The sequence below is a fragment of the Rhinolophus sinicus genome, chromosome 5 (genome assembly GCF_057876585.1).
Source record: "Rhinolophus sinicus isolate RSI-liver-muscle chromosome 5, RSI-T2T, whole genome shotgun sequence".
NCBI classification, from domain to species: domain Eukaryota; kingdom Metazoa; phylum Chordata; class Mammalia; order Chiroptera; family Rhinolophidae; genus Rhinolophus; species Rhinolophus sinicus.
In genome coordinates this window covers 89,575,704-89,599,686 of record NC_142505.1, presented here as the reverse complement: position 1 = coordinate 89,599,686, position 23,983 = coordinate 89,575,704, and the positions used below count along the sequence as shown (strand labels likewise).

Sequence of the window (23,983 nt, the reverse complement as noted above, 5' to 3'; positions counted from 1 at the left end):
TATCTGAGACCTACTTAAAAAAATTCTTTGTTGCCTTAGCTTTTATCCAATGAGCACTGCTGTGGAAACATAGTATTATTTATAGATACACATACTTGTATACATACATACGTTTATATATACACACACTTAAAAAAACTTTTTTAAATAGTGGTTGTCTCCAGGATAGGTCTCAGAGAGGTTTTTTTCTTTCATGCGTATAGTGAAAGGCACTTTAAACTAGGAGACATAAAACAAAAGCTGGGTTCTATCTAGGCTCAGCTTCACTCCTAATTATTTAAGTGACCCAAGGTAAGCTTCATCTGAACACTCATTTTCCCATTATGAAATAAGAGAGAGTTAGGCTCTCAGCGTTTGTCAACAGCAGCAAGATGGCCTTTTGAGTGACCCAATTCTTCACGGTGCAGGACCCCCCCATCCCATCTATGGCTGTCATTAAATGTCAGTATTATCTCCCAGTCACTGACCATCAAAACCCCCTTACCTTTCCAAAGCCTCCCAGGCAGCATGCTGCCTCTAGTTAAGAACCAGTATAGACGACCTTTAAGAAATCTCCAGTAAAGTATCCTCAGATTCTAAAAGCCAGTAGCCCATGAGGATGAGTAAATATATAGAGGAAAATACCAACCCCCCCCCCAAAAAAAAACAACAACAACACACAGGGCTTATTGACTGCTAAAGAGGGAAACATCAGCTGAAAACCAGAGACAAGTTAAACTAAACCCGAGATGAGATCTTTGAGCAAAACACTGCCCACTTATGTAGGCTATTTTAGACAAAAATCCTTTGCAGGAAGACGAGATAATTTAAGCAATCAGAGCAAAAACTCTAGCTGGTGATGTCACATTTCCTTAACTCAGCCTACCCTTTTTAGATGTCACCTTTCTTTCAAGATAGAAGGCAAATATTACCAATGCCCACTCAGAGAGCCCTCAATTACCTGTGAAGGAGCCCTGAGCTAAAGAGCCTCATATACCATCTTTTGTTCCATCCTACTCACTGGGAACTGTGCAACTTTCTTGGCTAATTTTAGCCAGTATGAACTCTAGAACAATATAAGAAAAAGTGAGTCATTTCCTGACTGGCATGGACATATCTGGAGCTTTCAGAAACTATTTATACTGCTTCAAAAATCAGTACTCAAGAAATATTTTAAGATTCTGCAGCTAAACAGCACAGCAATGCCTGAAAAGTGTGGTTTAGCGGAAAAGGTGCTGGCATAATGAGTGGACATAAGTCATTTCTCTTGAATCTGTTTTTCCTCAGCTAGAAACTTGGAGTTGAACTAGCTGACAATGAAAGTCACTTTTATCTGTTATTCTGAGTTCATTAATGCTAAAATGTTACGCTTTTTCTTCTCACACTCACTTATTCTGTGCCTATGAGATTTAAAATCATAGTATCTACTCTTTACATAGTAATTCTTGCAAAAACCTTTGGGAAAAAAATTGATTTAGCAAGTCAAGATGGGGGACAAGTAGCTAAGAAAAAAAGTTGTTTTCATGTCATGAGTTTGATCTCAGAAAGGGAAACATGGCTCAAAAGTTATTTCAATCAAATGGGGGAAAAATATATAAAATGAAAAAGAAGGCCAAAATAAAAACACAGTCTGAAGGAGTCAAAGACACAGGATCAATTACTCTTGCACGTAAAAGCACAGGAAGCAAGGTCAGACAGACCTGCTGTGCATGAGTGAAGGGCCAAGGAGGGTTCTGACTAGTATCCAATCTGCCTACTGCAGCTGGGAAAGGACATTTTGGGGAGAAGAATTAGGATGGGAATAAACTGAATGGCTGCAGAGGCACACCAGAGGCGGGCACAAGAAACCTGACAAAACCTCCTGAGAGATACTAGTACTAGGTCCTTCCTGCCCCTTGAAGTGATTGTGTTAATAGTAATAATAGACACAATCATTATACTGATGCCACTAATGACAGCAGTGAACCCTCACTGAGGATTTCATACATGCCAGGAATGGACCATCTACTTCACATGGATAATCTCACTTGACCTCTCCAACTGCCCTAATGGAGTAGGTACTATTGTTAACTTCCATTTACATATGAAATGAAACCTAAATCAAGAACAGAGACATAAAATGACTTGTCCAAGGCAAAGCTACATAGCTAAAAACTTGGGAAGCAGGGGTTTGAACTGAGGAAGCTAAAGCTGATCCAGAACTGTGTTCTTAATTATTATACTACCCTGCCTCCTGCAATTGGTGCAACCCTGACCTCCAATACTCAGTCCGGGTAAAAGTCACGATCCCAGTATTTCTCAAAGAGGTGGCCTGTGGAAATGGCCCTAGAGAAACTTCATTAGTACACTACTATATAAGTTTTCTCTACACAAATAAATTTGGACCATGCTGAGTTAAACACATGACAAACACAATCATAATCTAAGCCATTATCACAAAAACAATGCCCTCTTTCCTTTTCTATCTACCCAAATTCTACTGATCCATCAAGACTATCTCTTCTTTAAAATTATCCTGGACTATTCTAAATAATTTATATTCTCAAATAAAAATGTGGTAAGTATGTATAATTTATATAGTCAATGCCAAGCATAAAATAGTTGACAAAAAACTTGTGTTGAACTGAATTTCACGGGGGTACAGTTCTGATGCTCATTTATTTAGTGAGAGAAAGAGAGAGGTACACATTTGGAAAGTTAGTCTATCAAAGACCTTGAATGTTAGGTTAAGGACCTCCACTTTTAATAGGAGCTATAGGAGACTGAAAGGACTTTGAGCTAAGGAGTGAGACAATGTGAACTATACATCTGAATAACTACGCAGTGTGCAGAATGTATCATTAAAAATTTAACCCTAACAGGAAATGAATAAATTAACATGGAATAGTCATTCAAGGGAAATTATGCAGCAATTAATGTTTTTGAAGAAAACATTTAATGGCGTGATACATTAAATGAAAAAAAGGCAAGATACAGAACTTATACAATCACTGGAAAAAACACCAAAATGTTAACTAATAATGGCTTTTCTTTGGATGGCGTAGATTACAGATAACATTTTATTCTTTGTTTTTTTTAAACAGTTGACAATGAAATTGACTGACTTACTTGAATAGTCAGAAAATAAAAATAAACATTAATTTTTAAAGTTATCTGTTCTTAAGAGGAATGGGAAACCTACTTCGTGCAGCTTCCAAAGCAGCAATGACCAATGGATCTTACCTTTGGGATCCACTTTCCTCCTAGGAAGTTACCACAGGTAGGGCACTTAGGTGGTTTGTGCCTGGTGACATATGTAAAGGAGCACCCTGGGCTGGTACATGTTCCATGGCCCCGGCGGGTGTATGTAGTGGTCTGTAAGGAAAAGAATGGGTCAGAATCAACACCATAGTCTGCCCTCTCTCATATCCTAAAGACCATTAAAACCACAACAATGCCAGGAGGATACCAGCTTGTAGAAGGATAAGCAATTCACAGTTATCTATAAAAGCTCAGAGTTAAAAAGGTCCTAAGATGCAACTAGTCCAATTTTTAGAAATGGGGAAACTTAGTTCCAATGAGAAAAGACAGCTGTCCAAAGTTACCCAGTTAAGGTACCAGAAAAAGAAAGATAGTAATAGCTGCTATTTTATTGAGATACAAACATAATGATCAGTATTTGTATATACTGTGGAATGATCACCACACATAATTACAACTTTTTCTTGTGATGAGAGTAGTTACAATTAAGTGGGGTACCACAGAGCTGAACACTTTATGTAACATCTCATTTAACGCTCTCAGCAAAGCTATGAAGTAGGTATTACTACTACTGAGGTTCAGAGTGGTTAAATGCTTTGCTCAAATTGTAGTGACTCAAGGGCAGAGCTAGTCCGAGAAACCAGATCTCTCTCTGACTCTTGGTTCATGATTCTTTCCATTTACCAAGCTATACCTCATAGCGCTGAATACTTCAAAAAATGTGCTTCATCTTTATTCTCATTAGTTAAACATCAGAAAACCTAGGGTTCAGAGATTTAAAAAAAAATAGACTGACCATGGTCACTACAAAAATGAGAGAGAACTCTAGGAGAAACCAGGTCCTTTGACACTGAACAGATTACTATTTTCGACCCCTGGTTGGGAATCCAAGTATGCTTAAGGGTGAACTTGTTTAAGTTGTACACAGATTTTCAACTACACACGTGGTTGGCACCCCTAACCCCCTACTGTTCAAGGTCAAGTGTATTTGCATATGATTATAGTCAGCTACTGGCTCTCACCATCTCTGACTTCCCTTTGAACAGAATGCATTACAATGGGTTATTGCATTTCAGGTACAAATAGAAATAAGCCATGATCCAATTCTAGATTAATGCTGGAAAGAAAACATTTCCCTGTCATATTTGTTCTGTCACCTATGAAATGTTTACTCAGCTATTAATCCCAGCTTTCCTAGCCTGGCCAAGAAGCAAAAACCTCCCTTGAAGAAACACCAAGTTGCCACTAAGACCACCTCTTTCAGGAATCCTAAGGAAAAAGGTGATTATGATAGAGATAGCTGGTCCAGGATGAGTGTGGACTGGTGTAGCCCCAGGAAAAAAGACCAGAAGGGTTCCAGCTTTACCAATGATACACTGAATGACTGGGAATAAGTCACATTAGTCTTGGGCCTTGGGTTTCCTCCTTTGTAAAATCATCTGCTCTTCCTATTTCATGGATATATACCGAGGAGCAAATGAAGTAAGAAATGAGGAACATGTCACTTAATAAATTATAAAAGAGTCTACAGGTTTGGCAAGACTATAATTAATGGGACATAAAATATCTTTTCTCTTTTCTCAAACTGTGGCTCCATACAGAAGAGTCATTCTGAAAACGCTCAGAAAGCAGAGTAAAAACTTAAATTAGGTTAGTTCTATAAACAAATAACCATGAACCTGGAAATATTCCTATGTAGCAGCTTATAGAAATGACTTTAGAAAAAAATGCTGGTGTTCAAGGCCAATGTTTCAATCTTAAGTATTACTTTTCTAGAAAAGCTTGGTTGACACTTATCAGACCATGAAAGAATAGGAATTTCCAGGAGAACAAAGGCTCAGGAGAAATAAGCAGTTTCTTCATGAATCAGGTTGCAGTGGTTGTTCCTGTTCTAAGACACTACAACTTCTTACCTAAAAATGTATTGTTTATCCATAGGAGGGGTTTTAGAAGATAGACTGTGATAAGCTAAGGATGTGTAGTATTAATCTTAAAGAACCCACTGAAACAACCAAAACAAAGGTAATAGCTAATAAGCCAATAAAGGAGATAAAATGGACTCATAAAAACATTCAATTAATTCAAAAGAAAGCGTAACAGAACAGATAGTACAAAAAGAAAACAAATAGTAAGTCGATAGGTTTAAACCTAACCATATGAATAATTACTTCAAATATAAATGGCCTAAATACCACAATTAAAAGGCAGAGGTTGTTAGCTGGTTCTTACTCTTAGATCTAAACTATATGCTGCCTACAAAAAAAGTACTTTAAATACAAAGATATAAGTAAGTTAAAAGGCTGGAAATATATATACCTTGCTTATAACAACAATGAAAAGAAAGCTGAATATCAAAGTAGGTTTCATAGGAAAGAATATTGACAGAGCTAAAGAAGGTCATTTCATTATGATAAAGGAGTCAATTTATCAAAAGGAAATAACAACCCCAAATGTTTATATACAGAATAACAGAATCAAAAACATGACACAAAACTAACAGGATTGCAAACAGAAATAGATAAGTCTACAATGTACTTAGGAACTATCTCATAAAGAATTCTTTGGGCCTTTTCCCTAATCTGTACAATAACAGGACTGAATGAGATCAGTGGCCCCTCAATTCTTCTAAATTACGTACGCTTTTGAAAATTTGATAAAAGCCACGGAACCTATACCAGAAAAATGCTCTCAAGGAGAAAAGTTTGTATGTAAGTTGAGGGGTTCATGGATCCTGTGCAGCTCCATTCACAGACCCACCCATCCCTCTCACAGTTAGGAATACCGGGACCAGACAATCTCTTGAGAACTTTGTCAGTCCCAGTGTCCTAAGGTTCTAAGACTTCTAGAAAACTACGTGGATGAGAATTCTTACAGAGCCCTGATCTCCATCACCTCCCCAACACTGACCAGTTTGATGGAGGTGGGATTTTCCACAACCGAGTAGGCAGGAAGCGGCACCATGATGAACTGTGTGGCTGGCGCACCGGAGCTACTCTCACTGGCATCCTGGGCACAAATGGAGAAAACCGTTTTATTGACATAACGTGAAAAACACCCAGGCCCTCCCCCAACACTGGAAGATCAGATCAAGTCCAATAACCAAAATGTGCCTATCATAAAAAATGATTCTACAATTACCTCAGAACAAAAAGTTCAATTAAGAGCAAATAGAGAGAGAAAAACCATTACCACAGGGAATATGCTACCTTCATTTTACAGATGAGAAAACAGAGGTTCTAACAGACTTAGGATTCCTAAGATCACATGAACAGTTAGTGAAAGAACCCAACCCTTCTGACCCTGTCAAATGTTCTTAGCACCCTGTCAACCTGCCTTAACTTGGCCAGTGGCATGCTTCATTATCATAAACAGCACTGAGGCAACAAACAATAAAATGGGTTTAGGCCTGACGTGGATTCTTTTGCAGGGGTACCTGCTCTCATCTGTCCAGGCCACAGGGACTGGTCCTCTCAGAACTCCTACCTCTCTAAGGATGCCATCCTATCCAGGGTGATACAGGGAATGGTGGCAACTCCCCACTTCCAGGACCAGGCTGTGGGATGACTGCAACTCTTTCCCCCCTCAAATGGGCATGATACTTAAGCTCTGGAGAGAGACTTCCCTTTTCTTTCTCAGTTGTTAGTGTCATTGAACTGGTCTTGAAGAGAACTTCCTTCTTTCCACCTACTCTGTTCCCCCAAAAAAACCATTAGAAAATAATTCTCCCATAGAGTTGAAGGTGCCATGTGTTTGTTGAAACAACCTTCAGGGAACATAAAATCCTGACTAATACTAATAACCTGACAGACCCCGGCTTTAACTCACGGAGAAGCCCAAATATTATTTCCATCCCTCTTGCTAAAATATTATGGACTATCTCACGTGAAGAAAATTCCACCTATGCTGGACAAGAGGAGCTGGTGAGAGTACCTGAGAAATTGAAAATAACTCTGGAGCAAGCCCAGGGACAACAAGGTTCCAGAGGACTGAGTCCTCTGAGAAGGGCCCCATCAGCAGCACTCTGAATTCCCACTGCTCCAGGAGCTCACTGCATGCTGCGAGCTGCCCTTTTAGTAAATCCAGAGAAGTAGCAAAGCCACTTACCCTCATGACTGTTACCACTGACAAGCTCTCCCCCACCTGGGGGTGAGGCACAGCCAGGCTTCCTGTGGGGAGGTCTGGGGAGCTGTTCACTAAGGTCTCTTCGATTACCAGGCTTGTCTGGTAAGGCTGGTGGCTCTCCCCGACCTCCAGGGAAGCTTCCTCCAGGAGCACATCCTGGCTAAGGATCTCCGAGGTCGTGATCTCCTGTACAGCACCTGGCTGGACAAGGGCTCCCACCTCCTCAGCGAGGGCCTCCACTGCCACGCATTGCTCTGCCATGCCTGCATGGCTGGGCACTGTCTCCAGGGCAGTGTTGGATACGAGAGACGGTCCTTTAGGGGACACCTGGTTCTGGGCCATACACAGCTCTAGCTGCGGGCAGCTCCGATCCTCCTGCAGGCTGTTCTTGGGGATGATGATGTAATCTGAGCGGGGGAGGATCTTGCGGAAACCTGGGATGTCCGGAACCACAGCGGACAGTGCAGAGAGCTTCGCGTTCTAAAGATGAGGAGGCCAGGAAAGGGGAGACAAGCAGAGAGAAATGGAGTAAGGCCACATGGATACACATTTCTAAGGCGATTTCTTTTTTTTTTCCTGCAAAGAGAACCAGAGACTCAATTCTCTTGACCTAAGACTTAGATACGGTCAGCCTGTGGAACAGCAATGTCATATTCATTTAAATCACACTTTAGCCAATGTAGCTTCCTCGCTCATTCACACAGGAGACAGATCATGTGGATTAGACTCTGCAAAGGGTACTGACCTTGGCATCCAAAGCTATGAGTGGGAACCCCAGATGTGCCATAGTCGGGAGCAAATCCTTTCACCTTTTTAGGACTAGCTGTCCTAACTGTAAAATGAGGGAGCTGAATCTGGCTATTTATGAGTTCCTTTCCAGCTGATACGTGAGGATCCACAGTAACAGAAGACTTAAACTCCAGAATGTATAACGTGCAATAAAAAACCAAAAAGCCTAAATTACAGGTCAACAGGCCAAGTTGGATCTCAAGGCAGCAAGAATTCAGACATTCCTGGTTTCTCCCAGACTTACAAAGAAGATGAACAGGTCACGAAGCACACTGCATGCTGCGAGCTGCCTTTTTAGTAAATCTAGAGAAGCGCGAACAATACCAGCACCAAAGCCACTTACCCTCAGGACTGTTACCACTGACAAGCTCTCCCCCACCCGGGGGTGAGGCACAGCCAGGCTTCCTGTGGGGAGGTCTGGGGAGCTGTTCACTAAGGTCTCTTCGTGAGAAAATGTGCATTTGGGAGGGGTTATCTGACAAGGGCCTAAATGTATTAGATTGGTTTGGGAAGCAAAGAATATAAATAATACTGACCTAGGATCTTGAGGTTTAGAAAAGAATTTCCTAACCTTGAAAACAACACTATTAAGTTAGGGACTGTTATCACTCCCATTTGACAATGAAGGAATCAAAGCTGAGGGAGGTCAACTTTCCTAAAACACAAGATTAGTAAGCAGCAAAGCTGGGGCACCAGGCCAGGTGTACTAAGATGCAGGGAGACAAGGTACGAGAAGCACAATCCTGCACGGCTCATTGGCACCAAGAAACAAAGTGTTTCTGTGGGTTTTATTCCAATTTAAACTAAAAGTTACCCAGTAAGGAAAAGAGAAAAATGAACAGTTAAATGGAACAAGAAATAATTTCAGAAGCATCTTTTAAAAGGAACACTAAGTCAATTACAAAAGGATCCTTAAATAAATCAAAAGCAAGTAGTCGATGAGTCTACTTAGGGTACAAAGGAAGCACTCAGATGAAACATGAAAGCAGACAGACCAAATCCTTTCTGGAGTCTTTACTGAAGAGATAATGGAGAAAATGGCATTCTCAAGTCACCTTTGAAGCAGACAGGCTAGGAGAACAAAGCTAAATGATGGCAAATGCACAGGATGGTCTGGACTTCATCAACAGATCCAAGCACAGAGAAACCACGACGGCCTAAGTGACATTCATCTTACAGACTGGGAGGAATAACACTGGAACCATGAGCCCTGCCACTTGGCAGGAGACCTGAGGGGCTGCTGAGGTGACAGCCTGCCATAAGGGCTCTGACGGGCTCCCAAAGAATGCAGGCAGGAGGGTCTCATCTTCACACCAGGCAATCTGGGAGAGGCCAAACAGCACATAAAGCCTCGCCTGGCATATTCCAGATGCTCGTTAAATGCCACCTTTTCTTATTATATGGTCACTGGATAGTTAATCTACTAAAAAGTGATATTTACTGACTAAGTCAGTATGTGCCAAGAACTTAGCTAGGTGCTTTGCATTACCTATTTAAACACTGTGAGTAGATACTACGATCTCCATTTTACAAGTGAGGAAACAAATTCTCAAAGGTTAGTATCAGAGCTAATCTATTCATGTTCTTGGTGGTAGTGGTAAAATGATGGTAGCTATAAATTCACAATGGACAAGGAAGAATTATTGCAGAGGATTATTATTATTTTTTTAAAAAAAGTCTTAATTAGGACCTACGTTAGTGCCTAGCTTTAAAAACCGTATCACTCCAGGGTTGGGTAAAATTTTCTGTTATCATGGGCAAAAACATTGCTGACTTTATAACGGGAAAACCAAAGGAAGTATGTGTACTTCTAGACTCCACCTCCTTTCCCCCACAAGTATTGTTCCCCAGACTCACAGTTTATAAACAAATCATCCGGAGGAGGGAGTACACAGTGGCATCTCCAAGACTGTAGGTAACACAGAGTTATTCCGGGAAGAGGAATGCCAAGCCAGTAAGGACAAAATCTAAATGGCAGTGGCAGACTGGCTTCACTAAGGGAAAAATACAGCCTGTTCTGCTATAACATAATTGTTGCATTCCTGAGGAACTTTTGCTCTACATTATTAAAAACAAAGTTAGAGACAAATGTTTCAATTGAAAAATGGAGTTAAGGTTAAAGCATTTCAACTTGGCAATAACAAGGTTATTTTGCTGCAGGAATTTCAGTTTAAAAAAATACAGCGCTGTTTAGTTGTCAGTGCATTTTGTTATTGTGAACTAGAATAACAAAATGGCTGACAGACACAAACCTAAATGTTTCCTTGCTTATTCTTTAATCCATACACTCAAAGCTTCAGTTTCCTCCATCATCTTTGGCTTTAACCTTGCATTTTGGCTTCTAGAGTAGTTCACAACCACCAGTGGGGGCAAAAGAATGTGACAATATACAAAGCAATTGTATCTACCACTAAACGCAAAGCCTAATTGCTGATTATGTTATAACTGACAGTAGTAGCACAAATTAATTACATCTATAACATGAAAATTCACGATGTAGGAGAAATGCCTAAATAAGCTACTATATTAAAGGAAAATAAGATTAACTACCCACAAGGATAAAGGGACTCCAAGATATGCTAAGACTCAGAAAAGGAATCTAAGACTCACTGCAGGTAACTCAGAAAATGCCAGCTCCGTGTGCTGCTGCCACCAAAGGGGACAGGAGAGTGCAGGGCATCCGCCAATTAAAAATACAGTAGCAGACTCAAGAAAGAAAAATAACTCAAAGTTTTCCCAAGAAAAGAAAACAGGAGAACAGGGGTGTTGGTCTCCCCAGCCTTCACCACTGAGCCAATGGAGAAGTTAGTGGGGAAAAAAAAAGCTTTACTTACAGGATCCAAGCCTTCTTTCTCTAGTTTGGCTTTCTCCAAGTAGTAACTCCTTTCAGCCACACTGAGAAGCCGCCAACTCTCGCTAATCTTCTTATTGATCTCAGACTGAGGGAGGTGCGGGAGCTCCTGCTGCACTTTCAGGTAGATGTCATAATAGTACAGAAGGTAAGCCGACCTGAGGAAGCAAGCACTTCTTCAAGTTTTCCCTCATTCAATCAGTACATGCTACAATGTTAGTGTTTGGGTGGTGAAGACCTAGATATAAAGCTCAGCTTTTCATTTCAAATCATTTAAGTAGGAACTGGAGCAAAGAAACATTTAAATAACGCCCCCAGATGATGTATCGGAGGTTTCTCCCTTCAGAAACCCGGAAGCAAAGGCTTGTCTGGTTTTCTTTTCCATGAACCACCCTTTCTGCAGGGATGCTTGGCAATATGAGCAAAGCTAGATACAGGCGCCTGTCTGAAAGGTTCCTTAGGGGACTGACTACAGCCCGCTGATCACTCCCACTCTTTATTCCTCCACACAGACTCGGTCATCTCCCGGGTCAACAGCTCCTCCCCAAGGCTAACAGAGGGAAGCAAGGAGCGCTAGCAGAGGAACCCAAACCTGGCAGCCACAGGAAGTCTGCAGTGTTCACAGTTAGGAGAACAGGGTTACAATTTGGATATTCTTTGTAGATATCATTGGTACTATTTATAATTCAATATTTTCACTAATGCCCTATTTTAAATATTTAAATAACCACAATGGTAATAATAAATAACACAGTTCTTTTGTACAGTAAGTCTTCACGTAACATTGTCAATAGGTTCTTGGACTTGTGGCAAAACAATGTATAATTAAACCAATTTTACCATAGGCTAATTAATATAAACAAGAGTTAAGTTCCTATAACATTTCATCAACGTTATAATGAAATGATGTTGGAAAAAAATCGATGTTATTTGAGGACTTGCTGTACATAGCGTCCACCATTTGTATGGTACAATTTCCTGACAGCCTGGAAATGTGACCAAGATCTGGCCAGGAATGGCAAACGCTGGCATCAATCTGTCACTTCCCACACCCCATCTCCCTCTCGCTAACCCCATCTCCCTCTCGCTAACCCCATCTCCCTCTCGCTAACCCCATCTCCCTCTCGCTAACCCCATCTCCCTCTCGCTAACCCCATCTCCCTCTCGCTAACCCCATCTCCCTCTCGCTAACCCCATCTCCCTCTCGCTAACCCCATCTCCCTCTCGCTAACCCCATCTCCCTCTCGCTAACCCCATCTCCCTCTCGCTAACCCCATCTCCCTCTCGCTAACCCCATCTCCCTCTCGCTAACCCCATCTCCCTCTCGCTAACCCCATCTCCCTCTCGCTAACCCCATCTCCCTCTCGCTAACCCCGATGCGCACCCAGAGACTTCAGCAACTGACATGGCACTCTCAGTGAGTCTGGACGCAAATTTAGTCTCCTCAACACAGCTCTCCAAGCAGCTACTGTTTATAAATACCAGATACCAAAACATGTGTGCTGACCTGGGTTTCTTGGCCTTTTCTCCATGTATTTTATACTTTTTCTTCTTCTTGGGTGGCCCAGGGGAGGTGTAACAGTAGGATTCCTCAATTTCCTCCATCACAACAGTTACCTCAGTACCATCATATGATGCATCCATGGCTAGAAGAAAATCAAACACAAACATGTTGCAAGAATCCACACTAAAAGGAACAGCAGATGACCCCTTATCTCTGTCAGGGCCTTAAGGCTGAGTCATTTCCCAAACTCAGCAGTTCCTAAGAAGCACCTGGGGGGTACTTATTAGATAGAGATCCCAGGGTTCCCGCAGCCCTTCTGAATCAGAAACTCGAAAGCGCAGGGAAATTTGCATGCTTACCAAATGCCCCAGGTGATTCCTTTGACTAGGCAAATGCAGGAACACTAGCTTAGACAGCCCTTTTGCTTATATTCACACATGGGATACTCACAGTACTCTTTCAACTCAAAGATTTATTAGTCCCACATCACAAGAATTCCATATAGTAACATTTAAAAAGAATACTTGGCCAGAGTCAGAAGTTCTGGCCCCTCCCTCATGTTTCATCACCTTAAGCAAACTTCATTGATTCATTTAGTCATTCGTTCAAACATACAGTAAGTGCCTATATACAAGAGATTGCTTTACACTCTGCCAGCTTGTGTGACTTTGGGCAGGTCCTTTTGCTGCTTTAGGTTCAATTTCCTCATGTATGAAAAAAGAGATCGCTTACCCACCTCATCACAGATTTATAGTGGCAAGGCTCAAGGATATCACAGGCCTAACTATTTGAGAATAGTCAAGTGACCAAAGAAAGGATTCATTATGAGAGATGAATAATCTGTGGCTGAGATGCCTAACGACCTGCCCAAGGCCACCACACCAAATAGGGACTTTAATGACAGATTTTTAATTCAAAAATGCAACTTTCTGAGCCTTCTTTCATTATACTACACTGCTCATCTCCACTGGCAAGCGTCTAAACCAGCACTGTTCAATAAACTTCCTGCAATGATGAAAATGTTCTATTATCTGTGCTCTCCAATATGGCAGCCACGTATGGCTACTGATCACCTGAAACATGGCTAGTGAGATTAAAAAACTGAACTAATTTTGATTAAATACTCACATATGGCTAGTGACTACCTATTGGGTAGCACAGGTGTAAACAATAATCTGACAAGCCGATTTTAGCTCTCCGCCACTGGAACTCTACTAACAGCTTTTCCTGAGAAAAGGAAGGTATAAACAACTGAATGACCAGCTCAAGAAGAGTTAACTTGTGGCCACGTTCTAAGTTGGAGTTTTACTCACGAGACTCAATCCTTGGTGGGAGAAAGGTCTCGGAAACCAGTTGAATTTTATAAGAGGAAAATAAGATGCTTGCTCCTAAAAATTTGTCAAGTTTTTGAGAGAATCTAGGATTCTAGGGAGAGGGAGTTGTGGTAGTAAACTCAGGACTGATCTGTATATCACAAAGCCCACTCGCATCTCATTAGACCTACACAAACGATAAGCTACCTGAAGGGGTATAATGAGAAAAAGAGCACTGCATGTTGAGTCAGAAGACCTGGATCCAAGCCTACACTCTAACCATGTAACCTCTGGCAAGTCTATTTCCCACCCTAAATTTCAGTTGTTCCTCAAGTAAGATGAAGAGGCTGAAATTAGTGGCGCCTATCTTTTTGGGAGGCAAGAACCTCTTTGACAATGTTGTGAAAGCTAAAAACCCTCCCCCAGAAAATGCAGACAAAAAAAATATTTCCTATAATTTTAAAGATATACTCTGGATAAGAACACATTATTCCCAAGGTTACTTCCAGTTCTGTGTCATCTCTATATGATTTCCCTTCCCATTATAAACACACACACACCCTCTATTCTGTCACAGTGCAACGCTGGAAGAGAAGATAACCCACAACTTGACTGGGTAAATAAGACGCCAGTGCCTTCACTGGGTTAACGGAAGCTAGAGTTCAAATCAAGGCTATATGAAGACTGCGTTTTTTTGCCCTTAATAATTGACTTCTCAGCCCTTCACAGTCTTGCAGAGAAAAGCAGTAACTGCAGGAGAGCATCTGTAAAGAATGGCATATAAGGTTTTAGCACCCAAAGCAAAACGAATTAGGAAACAAAATCATTACAGCCACCTGGGGGGAGGTGCAGGAAGAGACTAACCTGGGTTTTTGTTTGTTAGTCTACCCCGTTTTAAGCCTGGGTCCAAGATTGCTTTCAGATCCCTGGACTCAATACAGCAATGCAAAAAAAAAAAAAAAAAAAGGGCAGGACAACACAAAGATTAAAACCAAGGGCTCTGGATGGCAGAAGATCAGGGTTCTAATTTAAGTTACTCATTTTAACAGCACCCGCAGAGCTCTATGACCTTGAGCAATCTTCTTACTCAAAGTCTGTTTTCTCATCTGTAAAGCAGCGTTAAGGGGAGTACTTGAAATTTGAGAGACATTTTCACTGTCCCATCAGATCTTCCTTGTGACCTCAAGGGATGGCCTTTGACGGCTCAGCTATGGGCCACAGTTTGACTCTGGGCTAGTTCCATTCCCTCTATGGCTCTCAGATGTCCCCAAGGTACCGAGTGCGGGAGGAAACTAGGGCTCACTGCTTCTACTTTGTAACAGGGCTCAGAGAGTCGCAGCACCCAGCTCGAGGTCGCCCAGCTGTCGCGACGCGGTGCGACGCGGCGCTCGAGGGAGAGACTTACCCGGAGGAGCGTGCAAGTCGCGCGGCTCACATTCCCCGAGGCGCCCCGCCCGGGGGCTTGACAAGGAGGCTGGCCTGCGCACTTGCGCTCCCCGCTGTCGGCGAGAGGCGGCTCCAGTCGTGACACTGGCAACAAGGAAGTGGAGGCGAGGGCTCGCGCGCGCATCCCGGGGGCTGGAGGAGCCCCGGCCCCGCGGCCCCGCCCGGCGACACACGGTGCGGAGTCGCGACAGCCCCTCTCGCTCCCCGCCCTTAGAGTCGCGATATGGGGTCTTGGAGGGCGGGTGTGGGACCACGAGTTCGCTCCGCAGGCTCTTCACCAACGCCTGCCGAGGGCCCCGGGGGTCAAGCCCCGGGGAGCCCGATAAAGACTGCAGAGACACGGGCGTAGCCGCGGCACCGGTAGTGGTTCGGTAGTAGCAGCAGCAGCAGCACCAGCAGCACACCTCAAATCGCCTGGGAGACCCGTCCCAGCGGCCCTCGCGCTGCACCGGAAGCGGCCTGCGGCCCGTGACTGCGCGCGACTCTTTGCGCACGCGCAATAGTCCAGCCCCAGCTGAGGGGCGGGCCCAGAGGTACTGCTTAGAGACTTAGATAGGGGCTGGAAAGGCAGACGGACTGCTTCCGGCCAGAAGTTTCGGGAGGAGGAGGAACGTGCGGCGTCCGCGGTAGGACGCCCCGGCCGCTCAGCCCCGGGGCATTGACGTAGGGCGCTCAGGTAACTGGGGCGGGGCTGTGCCGAGCGTGATGGGTCGAGGCCCAGCCTCACCTTTCAGAGGCATGTGGGGTCCTGGGGAGCCCCAGCAAGGCGTTCAAGCCCTGACCCCAGCCCTCCTCAGTCTGTCCCCGCTCGTTCAGGATAGGGTTCTTCTTAGTTGCCGCATCAAGCTGTCCTCCTCACCCCAGTGATCTACCCTCAACCCATCCCTTCCGCCGTCCCACACACAGTAATGGTAGTGAATTCCTGCAGTGGTTCAAACCGAGCTCAATGACCATGTGGAGAGGCTCCCGGAATCAGACAAGGATTGTATTGTCCTTTCCCGTCTATGGAACATTGTCCTACATTTGTACAAGTCCCCGCACGACGCTTACTATCTTGCAAATGTATTTGGAATCTACCTACTTTTCCGTCTACCACTGTCACCACCCTTCTCCTAGTCACCATCATAGCCTGTCTGGACTGATGCAATTTCTTCCCACCTTCACTCTTGTCCCTCTACAATCTATTCTCCACACAACAGCCAGATGGATCGTTTTGCACTGTAAGTCTGATTAGGTCACTCCCTACTTAAAACTCTCCAGTGTCTTCTCCTTCACTTAGAATAAAATTCAAACTTCTTAGCTTGACCTATGAGACTTTGGTTTGGTTCTTGCTTCATTCTCTTTCTATGTCCTTTCTAAATACTGGCAGTTCCCAGCACAAGCTGTATAGCACTCTAGAGTGTTAAGAACACTGGCTTCATGGTGAGCCTACCCGGGTTTGAATTCCAGTCCTGCCACATGTAAGGTGTATTAAGCATGGAAAGTAACAAATTATGTTTACGAAGTAAATCCTCAATAATTGATGCGTATCTCTTCAATAATTGGTTCTCATTTCAGTAAATGGTTTTTTCACCACCCACAGGATTGCTCAGTGCCCAAGACAGAAATCTGCGAGTTATCCCTGACTCCTCCTGCACCTCATATCCAGTCCATCAGCAATATCTGCAAAAGCATAGCCCCGAACTGACTACTTCTTCCTATCTCCACTATTACTCCACTATCTCCACTATTAATCCAAGCTGCCATCATCCCCCGTCTGGACTCCTATAGCAGCCTCCTAACTAGTCTCCCTCTTTTTTCTCTGACACCTTCAATTCCATTCTTCACACAGCACTCATCTCTCTCTTTGCTTAAAATCCTTCAGTAGCTTCCTCTGGACACAAATTAATGTATCCAAACTGTATATGGCCTACTAGATCAGCCAGCTTTTTACCTTTAGATTTAGAGCCACCTCTTAGGAAACTGGACTTGACCCATTAGGTTCTCTACTTTGCAACCACAGGACTCTTTCTAAAGCACACATCTGATCCTGTCATACATAAAAACAAAAACAAAATCAACGTCTAAAGGCCTTTTATTGTTCCAAGATCAAGCTAAAATCCTTACTAGGCCTGTCTGTGATTTGGCCCTTTTTTCTTCTCCAGACTTATTTTTTTCCTCACCATGCCATTTTACTTTTTGTAGTATATCATTGCCTTTACACATCTTTCCTTCCATCTCATGAATTCCCATTTGTTTGTACTTTAAGGCCCAACATTAGTATTGTTTCCTCTTTAGAGTGCACTTTCCATCCATGCCCCACCCACTTGGTCATCCCTACTTCTGTTTTCTAGTTCACAGTATTATACTTTATAACCTCTCATAATATTCCATACACTTTAGTGTTTCTCTTCCCTTCTTCCCTGGTAAGCTCCTCAGTGGTGGGCACCGTGCTTCATTCATCGCTGTATGGTTGGCATCGAGCACAGTGCCTAGCATATAGAAGCTGCCTTGAATGGATAGACATATGGAGGTCGTGGTCGAAGACAGTCCTTGGGAAGAGGCAGTCACAGCATAAGATCACAGCAGCTTCTCTTGTCCTTTGAGAACTCTCATGCTGACAGGTCTAAGCAGGCAATTACCAAAACTGCTACTGCTGGATGTTTATTTCATTCATAGCACGCATCACACTCTAATTTATCTGTTCACTTATTGTTAACCTCCCCCCACCACATTATATGTTTCATCAGGGCAGAGACCTTGACTATGTTATTCGTCACTGCATCCTTACCACTTGGCACCTGTCAATACTCATTAAATGAATGTATGGCTACCAGAAACATCTTCCTGCAGTGGACATCCTTTCCAGCTAAATGGTGATAGAGCTTTGAAGATCTCATTTTGGTGGAATTTCAAGCAGGACTATGGAATAGCAGAAATAGCACTAATCAGTGTCAAGATAACTGAGCTGTATGAACCTGGGTAGGCCCCTTCCCTGGGCCTCAGTTTCTCTATAAAATGAGTCAGATAATAATCCCTTGAATTTATACAGTGCATTGCTGTTTGCAAAGCTCTTTTGCCATCTATTATTTCAATCTATTCTCATATTAGATGGAGCAGACATTATTAGTTTTACGGAGGCTCAGAAAGTGTAAGTAAACTAGGTTGTTGTAAGATCTCTTCTATTTCAAACATTCTATGAATCTATATCAGTAATCGCTACAAAATCTCAGTAGCATGAATCCTATCTTCTCTTGACTTTGGTTTATATTATCATTTCCTAGTAGGATCTTTAAAAATTTGAGCCCATCGTTTAGGAGGAATTCATTATCATTGGTTCCTGATAGATACTCCATTTTGTCTTCTTAGTTGTCCACACTTGTGACAAAGCAAACCATGAGGAGGAGCGGACACAGACCTGGTAGTTGTGACCCAGCCCTCATTCTGCAGATATGGCCAAAAGGGGAACAAGAAACGTCGGCAGTTCTCCCTGGAGGAAAAAATGAAAGTTGTAGAAGCTGTAGATTCAGGCAAGAGGAAAGGTGATGTGGCAAAAGAATTGGGTATCACTCCTACTTTGTCTACATTCTTAAAGGATCGTGCCAAATTTGAAGAAACGGTGCGGGAAGCATCTGTGGGACCCCAGCCGAAAAGGATAAGAAATGCTGTCTATGACCATATTGATAAGGCTGTTGTGCTTGGTTTCAAGAAATCCATGCCAAAAACGTTCTTGTAACTGGTTCTGTCATTCGGCAAAAAAGCACTAAACTTGGCCAACATGCTTGGCTATGACAATTTTCAAGCAAGTGTGGGCTGGCTGAACAGATTTAGGGATCGCCACAGAATTGCTTTGAAAGCAGTCTGTGGAGAGGATAGTGACATTAATAAATGGTGTAGGAATAGCTAAGGTTAATGAGTGGCATGCAGGAGAAATTATAAAACTGATTGCTGACTACAGCCCAGATATCTTTAATGCTGACGAGACGGGACTGTTTGTCCAGTTGCTTCCCCAGCACACACTGGCTGCAAAAGGGGACCATTGTAGAGGGGGCAAGAAAGCAAAGCAGCGATTGACAGCACTCTTTTGTTGCAATGCTTCAGGGACTGAAAAAATGCGACCATTGATTGTTGGTAGGTCAGCCAACCCACACTGCCTCAGGAACGTCCATTCCCTCCCTTGCGATTACCGAGCCAACCCGTGGGCATGGATGACGCAGGATCTGTTCAATGAATGGCTGGTGCAAATGGATGCCAGGATGAAGCAAGCGGAAAGCCGGATCCTCCTGCTGATTGACAATTGCTCCATGCACAACATGCTTCCACGCTTGGAAAGGATTCAGGTGGGGTATCTGCCCTCCAACTGTACTGCCACCCTCCAGCCACCGAATCTTGCATAATTCACATCACAAAAGTGCTGTACAGGAGCCACCTTCTAAAACAGGTCCTCCTCTAGCTTAACAACAGTGAGGATCAAGGACAAGTGGACATCGGGGAGGACAAGTGGACATCGGGGAGGCCAGTGACATGCTTGCTGTGGCCTGGTGGTCAGTCCAGCAGGCCCCAGTGGTGAAATGCTGGCGGAAGGCAGGCGTCATCCCCAGGGAACTGACAGATTCTGACAAAGCAGCAGCCAGTGAACCAGATACCACTATTGAAAAGTTGTGGCATTCAGTGGCTATTGCCACCTGTGTCCCAAATGAAGTAAATTTCCAGGACTTTGTCACTGCCGATGACGACCTCATCATCTCTCAGGAGCTGATAGACGCAGAGGTTATCCAGGGCATGGTGGCTGGTGACAATACTGATGAAGCCAGAAGTGAAGATGAGGGGAAGGTATCTTTGCCACAGCAGCCCAAAATCACCATCACAGACGCCACCTCAAGTGTCCAGAAACTTAGACGGTTCCTTTCCACTTGTATAGGTGTTCCTGGTGCCGTTTTTGGACAGCTAAATGGCATAGATGAATAGTTAATGAGAAGAGTGACACAAACTCTTGTTGATTCCAAAATTACAGATTTCCTCCAAATACAATAATGTAGACCTTATTTTGCCTCTTACTTTGGAAGATGTAGTTTACAAGAATCTTTAAATCTTTAGATTTCTTTAGATAGGATATTGAACTTAAAATTTAAACAATATTATCATAACATTCCAGTCCTCTGAAATAATCAGGAAGCTTCCTTGAATGAAATTTGACTAGTATGTGTTCTCTTTTGATTAATCCAGTGGCTCCCAAACTTGTCTGCACCTTAGGAGCACTTGAGGATCTTTCAAATTTTTCCAAAGCCCACACGTTATCCCAGAGCAATTAAATCACAATCTCTGGTGACAGATCACAAGCATTAACAGATTTTGAAGCTCCCCAGGTGACTTCAATGGGCAGAAAAGTTTGGGAACTACTGGATTAACCACCAGAAAATCAAGCACACTATGGACTTGGAGCCAACTTTTCCCCAATAAGTCTAGCTCAGTGGTTTCCAAATTTTAGCTCACTTCAGAGCGAATCACTTGGAAGGTTTGCTAAAACCTTTGCTGGGCTCCGCCTCCAGAGTTTCTGATTTTGTGGGTCTTAGGGAGGGTCCCAAGAATTTGCATTTCTAGCAAGTTCCCAGGTGATGCTGGGTCCATGGTCCAGGGTCCATGCTTTGAGAACCACTGGGCTAGCTGGAGTCCAGCACTACCCTCTTCAGCTAACCACCTAAATACTCATCATGGAAAAAAAATCCTCTGTTCTTACTACAGAGCTGTTAACTCCTTTCTGCTAATTTGGGAACTTTAGAACCTTCTTAGCTATTCTCTCGACTGCCCCGCCAGTTAGACAAGTCATCAGTAGAGCTACATTTGTCTGTGCCAAAGAATTAACAGGAGCCATCTAGCCTATTCAAACATCTTGTAGCGCTTCAGGTTTATTGACAGGGAGTTGGGGTACAGGGAAATACAGTGCGTTCAAGAGGAGACGTGGTATGATCAACTTAGAGGCAGAGTATAATATCAGAGAATTCATGGGAGAGAACATTTACCAGTGTACCTCTCTATCTCCAGACAGGTTAGAGGAAAGTTTGGAGAGAGATGGCTGTGTGTTTGGATCATTCCCTATTTGGATTATTTACAGTTCCTCCCCATACCTGTAATCCAGCCTGCACCATGTAATTAAGAAGAGGGCATACTACATTCGTCTTCACTAAAATTATTCATAAATAACCTTTAGTCCTTTGCATTTGTTCTTCAGAGAATTCTGCTAGAGCAGAGTTGATTTAAAATATTTAAAATGATATAAATTTATAATCATATTTATATTAAAGTTTTTCTCCTATAGAGAAGGCATTCTTAATATTCTTTATAACCCTAGTATCTATTTCTAACCAGTCAGATAAATGTCAGTTTCCTTTTTAGAAGGTACATACAATACCTGTTAGTATTATAATGTAGTTTTTTCCCCCTTCAGGTTAATTTTGTGGCTTTTTCAGAAATCCATAGCAATTCAGTTATTTTTCTTTCTGTAGTTACTTCATTGAAACAGATGTATAAAGCAGATTAATCATAGAAAGTACTGCTTCCACACCGAACAAAACAACAACAATCACAAAAAACAGCAGATATTTAAATGGATGTTTTAGAAAGCTTGTTTTGGATATTTTTCCTTTTAACAAACTAGTATAATTGAATTAAAAGTATTACAATTTATTTAAAAATTTTAACGCTTAGGAGAGGAAAACAATGTCTTCTGGCTAAGTCCTGTGGTTCTCTTTCATTGTCAGCACTTTCATCATCTTGTGTCAGGATTACTGACACAATTTCTAATTTCTTCCTTCACTGTTCTCCTGGCGTTCATTTTCTGATGTCCATTTTGCACGTTAGATCTATTGGCATCATGCTATTTCCCCTGTCCACTTGTCTGTGATAGTTTTCAAATGCCTACAAAAACTAGACTAGATTATTCAGCTGAGTTTTAGCACCCTCTTGAGTTAACTACAACCTGTATTTCCAGCTTGGTTGCTCAGCACAATTCAGTGGGAGTGCTGCCCCAAAAGAGACCAGTCTTCTTTCACCCCATACCCACGTCTGTTAGTGTGCTTTTGCCTGAATGCCTCGTCCTGCTGTCTACCCCGTTCTTCAAGAACTAACTGGAGTCCTCTCTCTTCCAACCTTTCTTGAAGACTCACCTCCCTTCTTTCCCTCAACTCCTCAGCACTTCCTGTTTCTACCACTCAATTAAGCACTTCAGTGTTTTGCCAAAGTTCTGTGGCTCTTTAACTAGACTGTAAGCTCCATAAAAGTAGGGACCAGTCAGACTTTGTATTCTTAATGGTGCCTAACACTGGGCTGGCTACATCGTAGGCACTTCAATGAACGTTATACATTTGCGTATAAGTTGATACACACGTGTAATTGTCACAGCCACCTTTTAAAGCCGTAGGAAGCATTGATTTTACTAGAAAATGACTTGGAGATAGATAGAGTTGTCTTCTATTTAAAAGGATTTGCAAAAATTTTCCATGAATATCATTGTCTCAAATGTTATTCCAATCCAGATTATAACCTGTTTTTCGATAATGAAGAATTTTAATATATAGAGTTAAAACTTTCCTTCCACTGAACATCATTGCAGGATTCTCCACTTATACACACAAGACTTTAGTATAAAAGGCTTTGTCTAAGTGCCCTGTATATCGTAGTATTCAGTAAATATGTGCTTAAACTTAAAAAAAAAAAAAAAATCTCATATTCTTGACAAATTTAACATTAGATCCAGGTAGATGGAAATCATATCCAAAAGAGAGCTTGTACAGTCTGGTTTACATTGGATAAACTTTTGATTCTATTGGACATTAACTTTTTTTGTTTGATGCTTTGTTTTTTAAACTAAAGCAGGTTGATATTATCCGTTCTTAGTCGGCTGTCTTCATCAGGCCCTCTCTGGCTTCTCCCTGCCTCTCTGGTGCCTCCAACCCCACCTGAGGATTTAGTTTGCCCCAGTTGACCAATCTACTCCATAGGCCAATATTCTGGGACTAAGCACCTACCTCACTTGTGCTGTTATGAGAATAAAAAGGTACCCATGTACCTGACAGACTAGGTGCTCTATAAATGCTATTGTTATTACTATTCGTCGTATTTTAGAACTTCACCAGTACCATCGAAAGACAGGGACCTGCCTTACCAGCCCTTTCTTCCACTAACAGATCCTGGGGTTCAGTGTTCCAGAACCACCCAGCCTGATCAATAGCTAAAACTCAACTAGTTTTCTTTGCTCTGTTCCTAAGAAAGGCTCTTTAATTAAAAAGGAAGGAAGCTAAGAGTTGCTGATTGCCTGTTACACGTCAAGCACTGTTTCACTTATCAATATTTCCAGAAAACCATAATACAAAAGGACAAATAGGCTCAGATAATGTAACTCCAAAGTTGCAGACCTGTTAACTGCAGAACAGTTGAACTGTTACGCCACTGGAGGTCAGTTACCTTTGTAGCATACTCTGGCCACCAGAGGGCAGAGGTGACCTACATAAGGGAGACATTTGGCCAACTGAAGAAACAGGAGCGACTAGTTTAATTTCTCTGACAGGGTAGAGATTGAGAGGGAAGACAACCAAGTACTGCAAAAAGAAGACTGAAAATTGTCCTTAACTCTGTACCCACACTTCCACTGAGTGGAGAGATGTAGGAAAGGGAGGACATTTGGGGAGAGGCGTCATTGCAGGTATGGGCAGATTGTGGGGGTGCAGATTATTCCTCAAAAGGGTGCTCCAGTTTGGAATTCCA

General features: G+C 42.6%; 1 protein-coding gene across 2 annotated transcripts in view; it reads right to left on the bottom strand.

Moving 5' to 3' along the window:
- The window catches only part of HMGXB3 (HMG-box containing 3), a 43,204-nt gene extending 27,491 nt beyond the window's left edge, over positions 1-15,713 (bottom strand). The window contains exons 1-6 of one of the 2 annotated variants that reach the window (XM_019734306.3): positions 15,204-15,713; positions 12,489-12,627; positions 10,965-11,139; positions 7,324-7,821; positions 6,127-6,225; positions 3,202-3,333 (exon numbers count right to left, since the gene is read on the bottom strand). In XM_019734306.3, coding sequence (XP_019589865.3) covers positions 3,202-3,333; positions 6,127-6,225; positions 7,324-7,821; positions 10,965-11,139; positions 12,489-12,625 — 1,041 coding nt within the window. In that variant the 5' untranslated portion in view covers positions 12,626-12,627; positions 15,204-15,713. The remainder of the gene's footprint in view (positions 1-3,201; positions 3,334-6,126; positions 6,226-7,323; positions 7,822-10,964; positions 11,140-12,488; positions 12,628-15,203) is intronic. The other variant, XM_019734305.3, reaches the window with a different exon arrangement.
- Between the last annotated feature and the right edge of the window lie 8,270 nt (positions 15,714-23,983).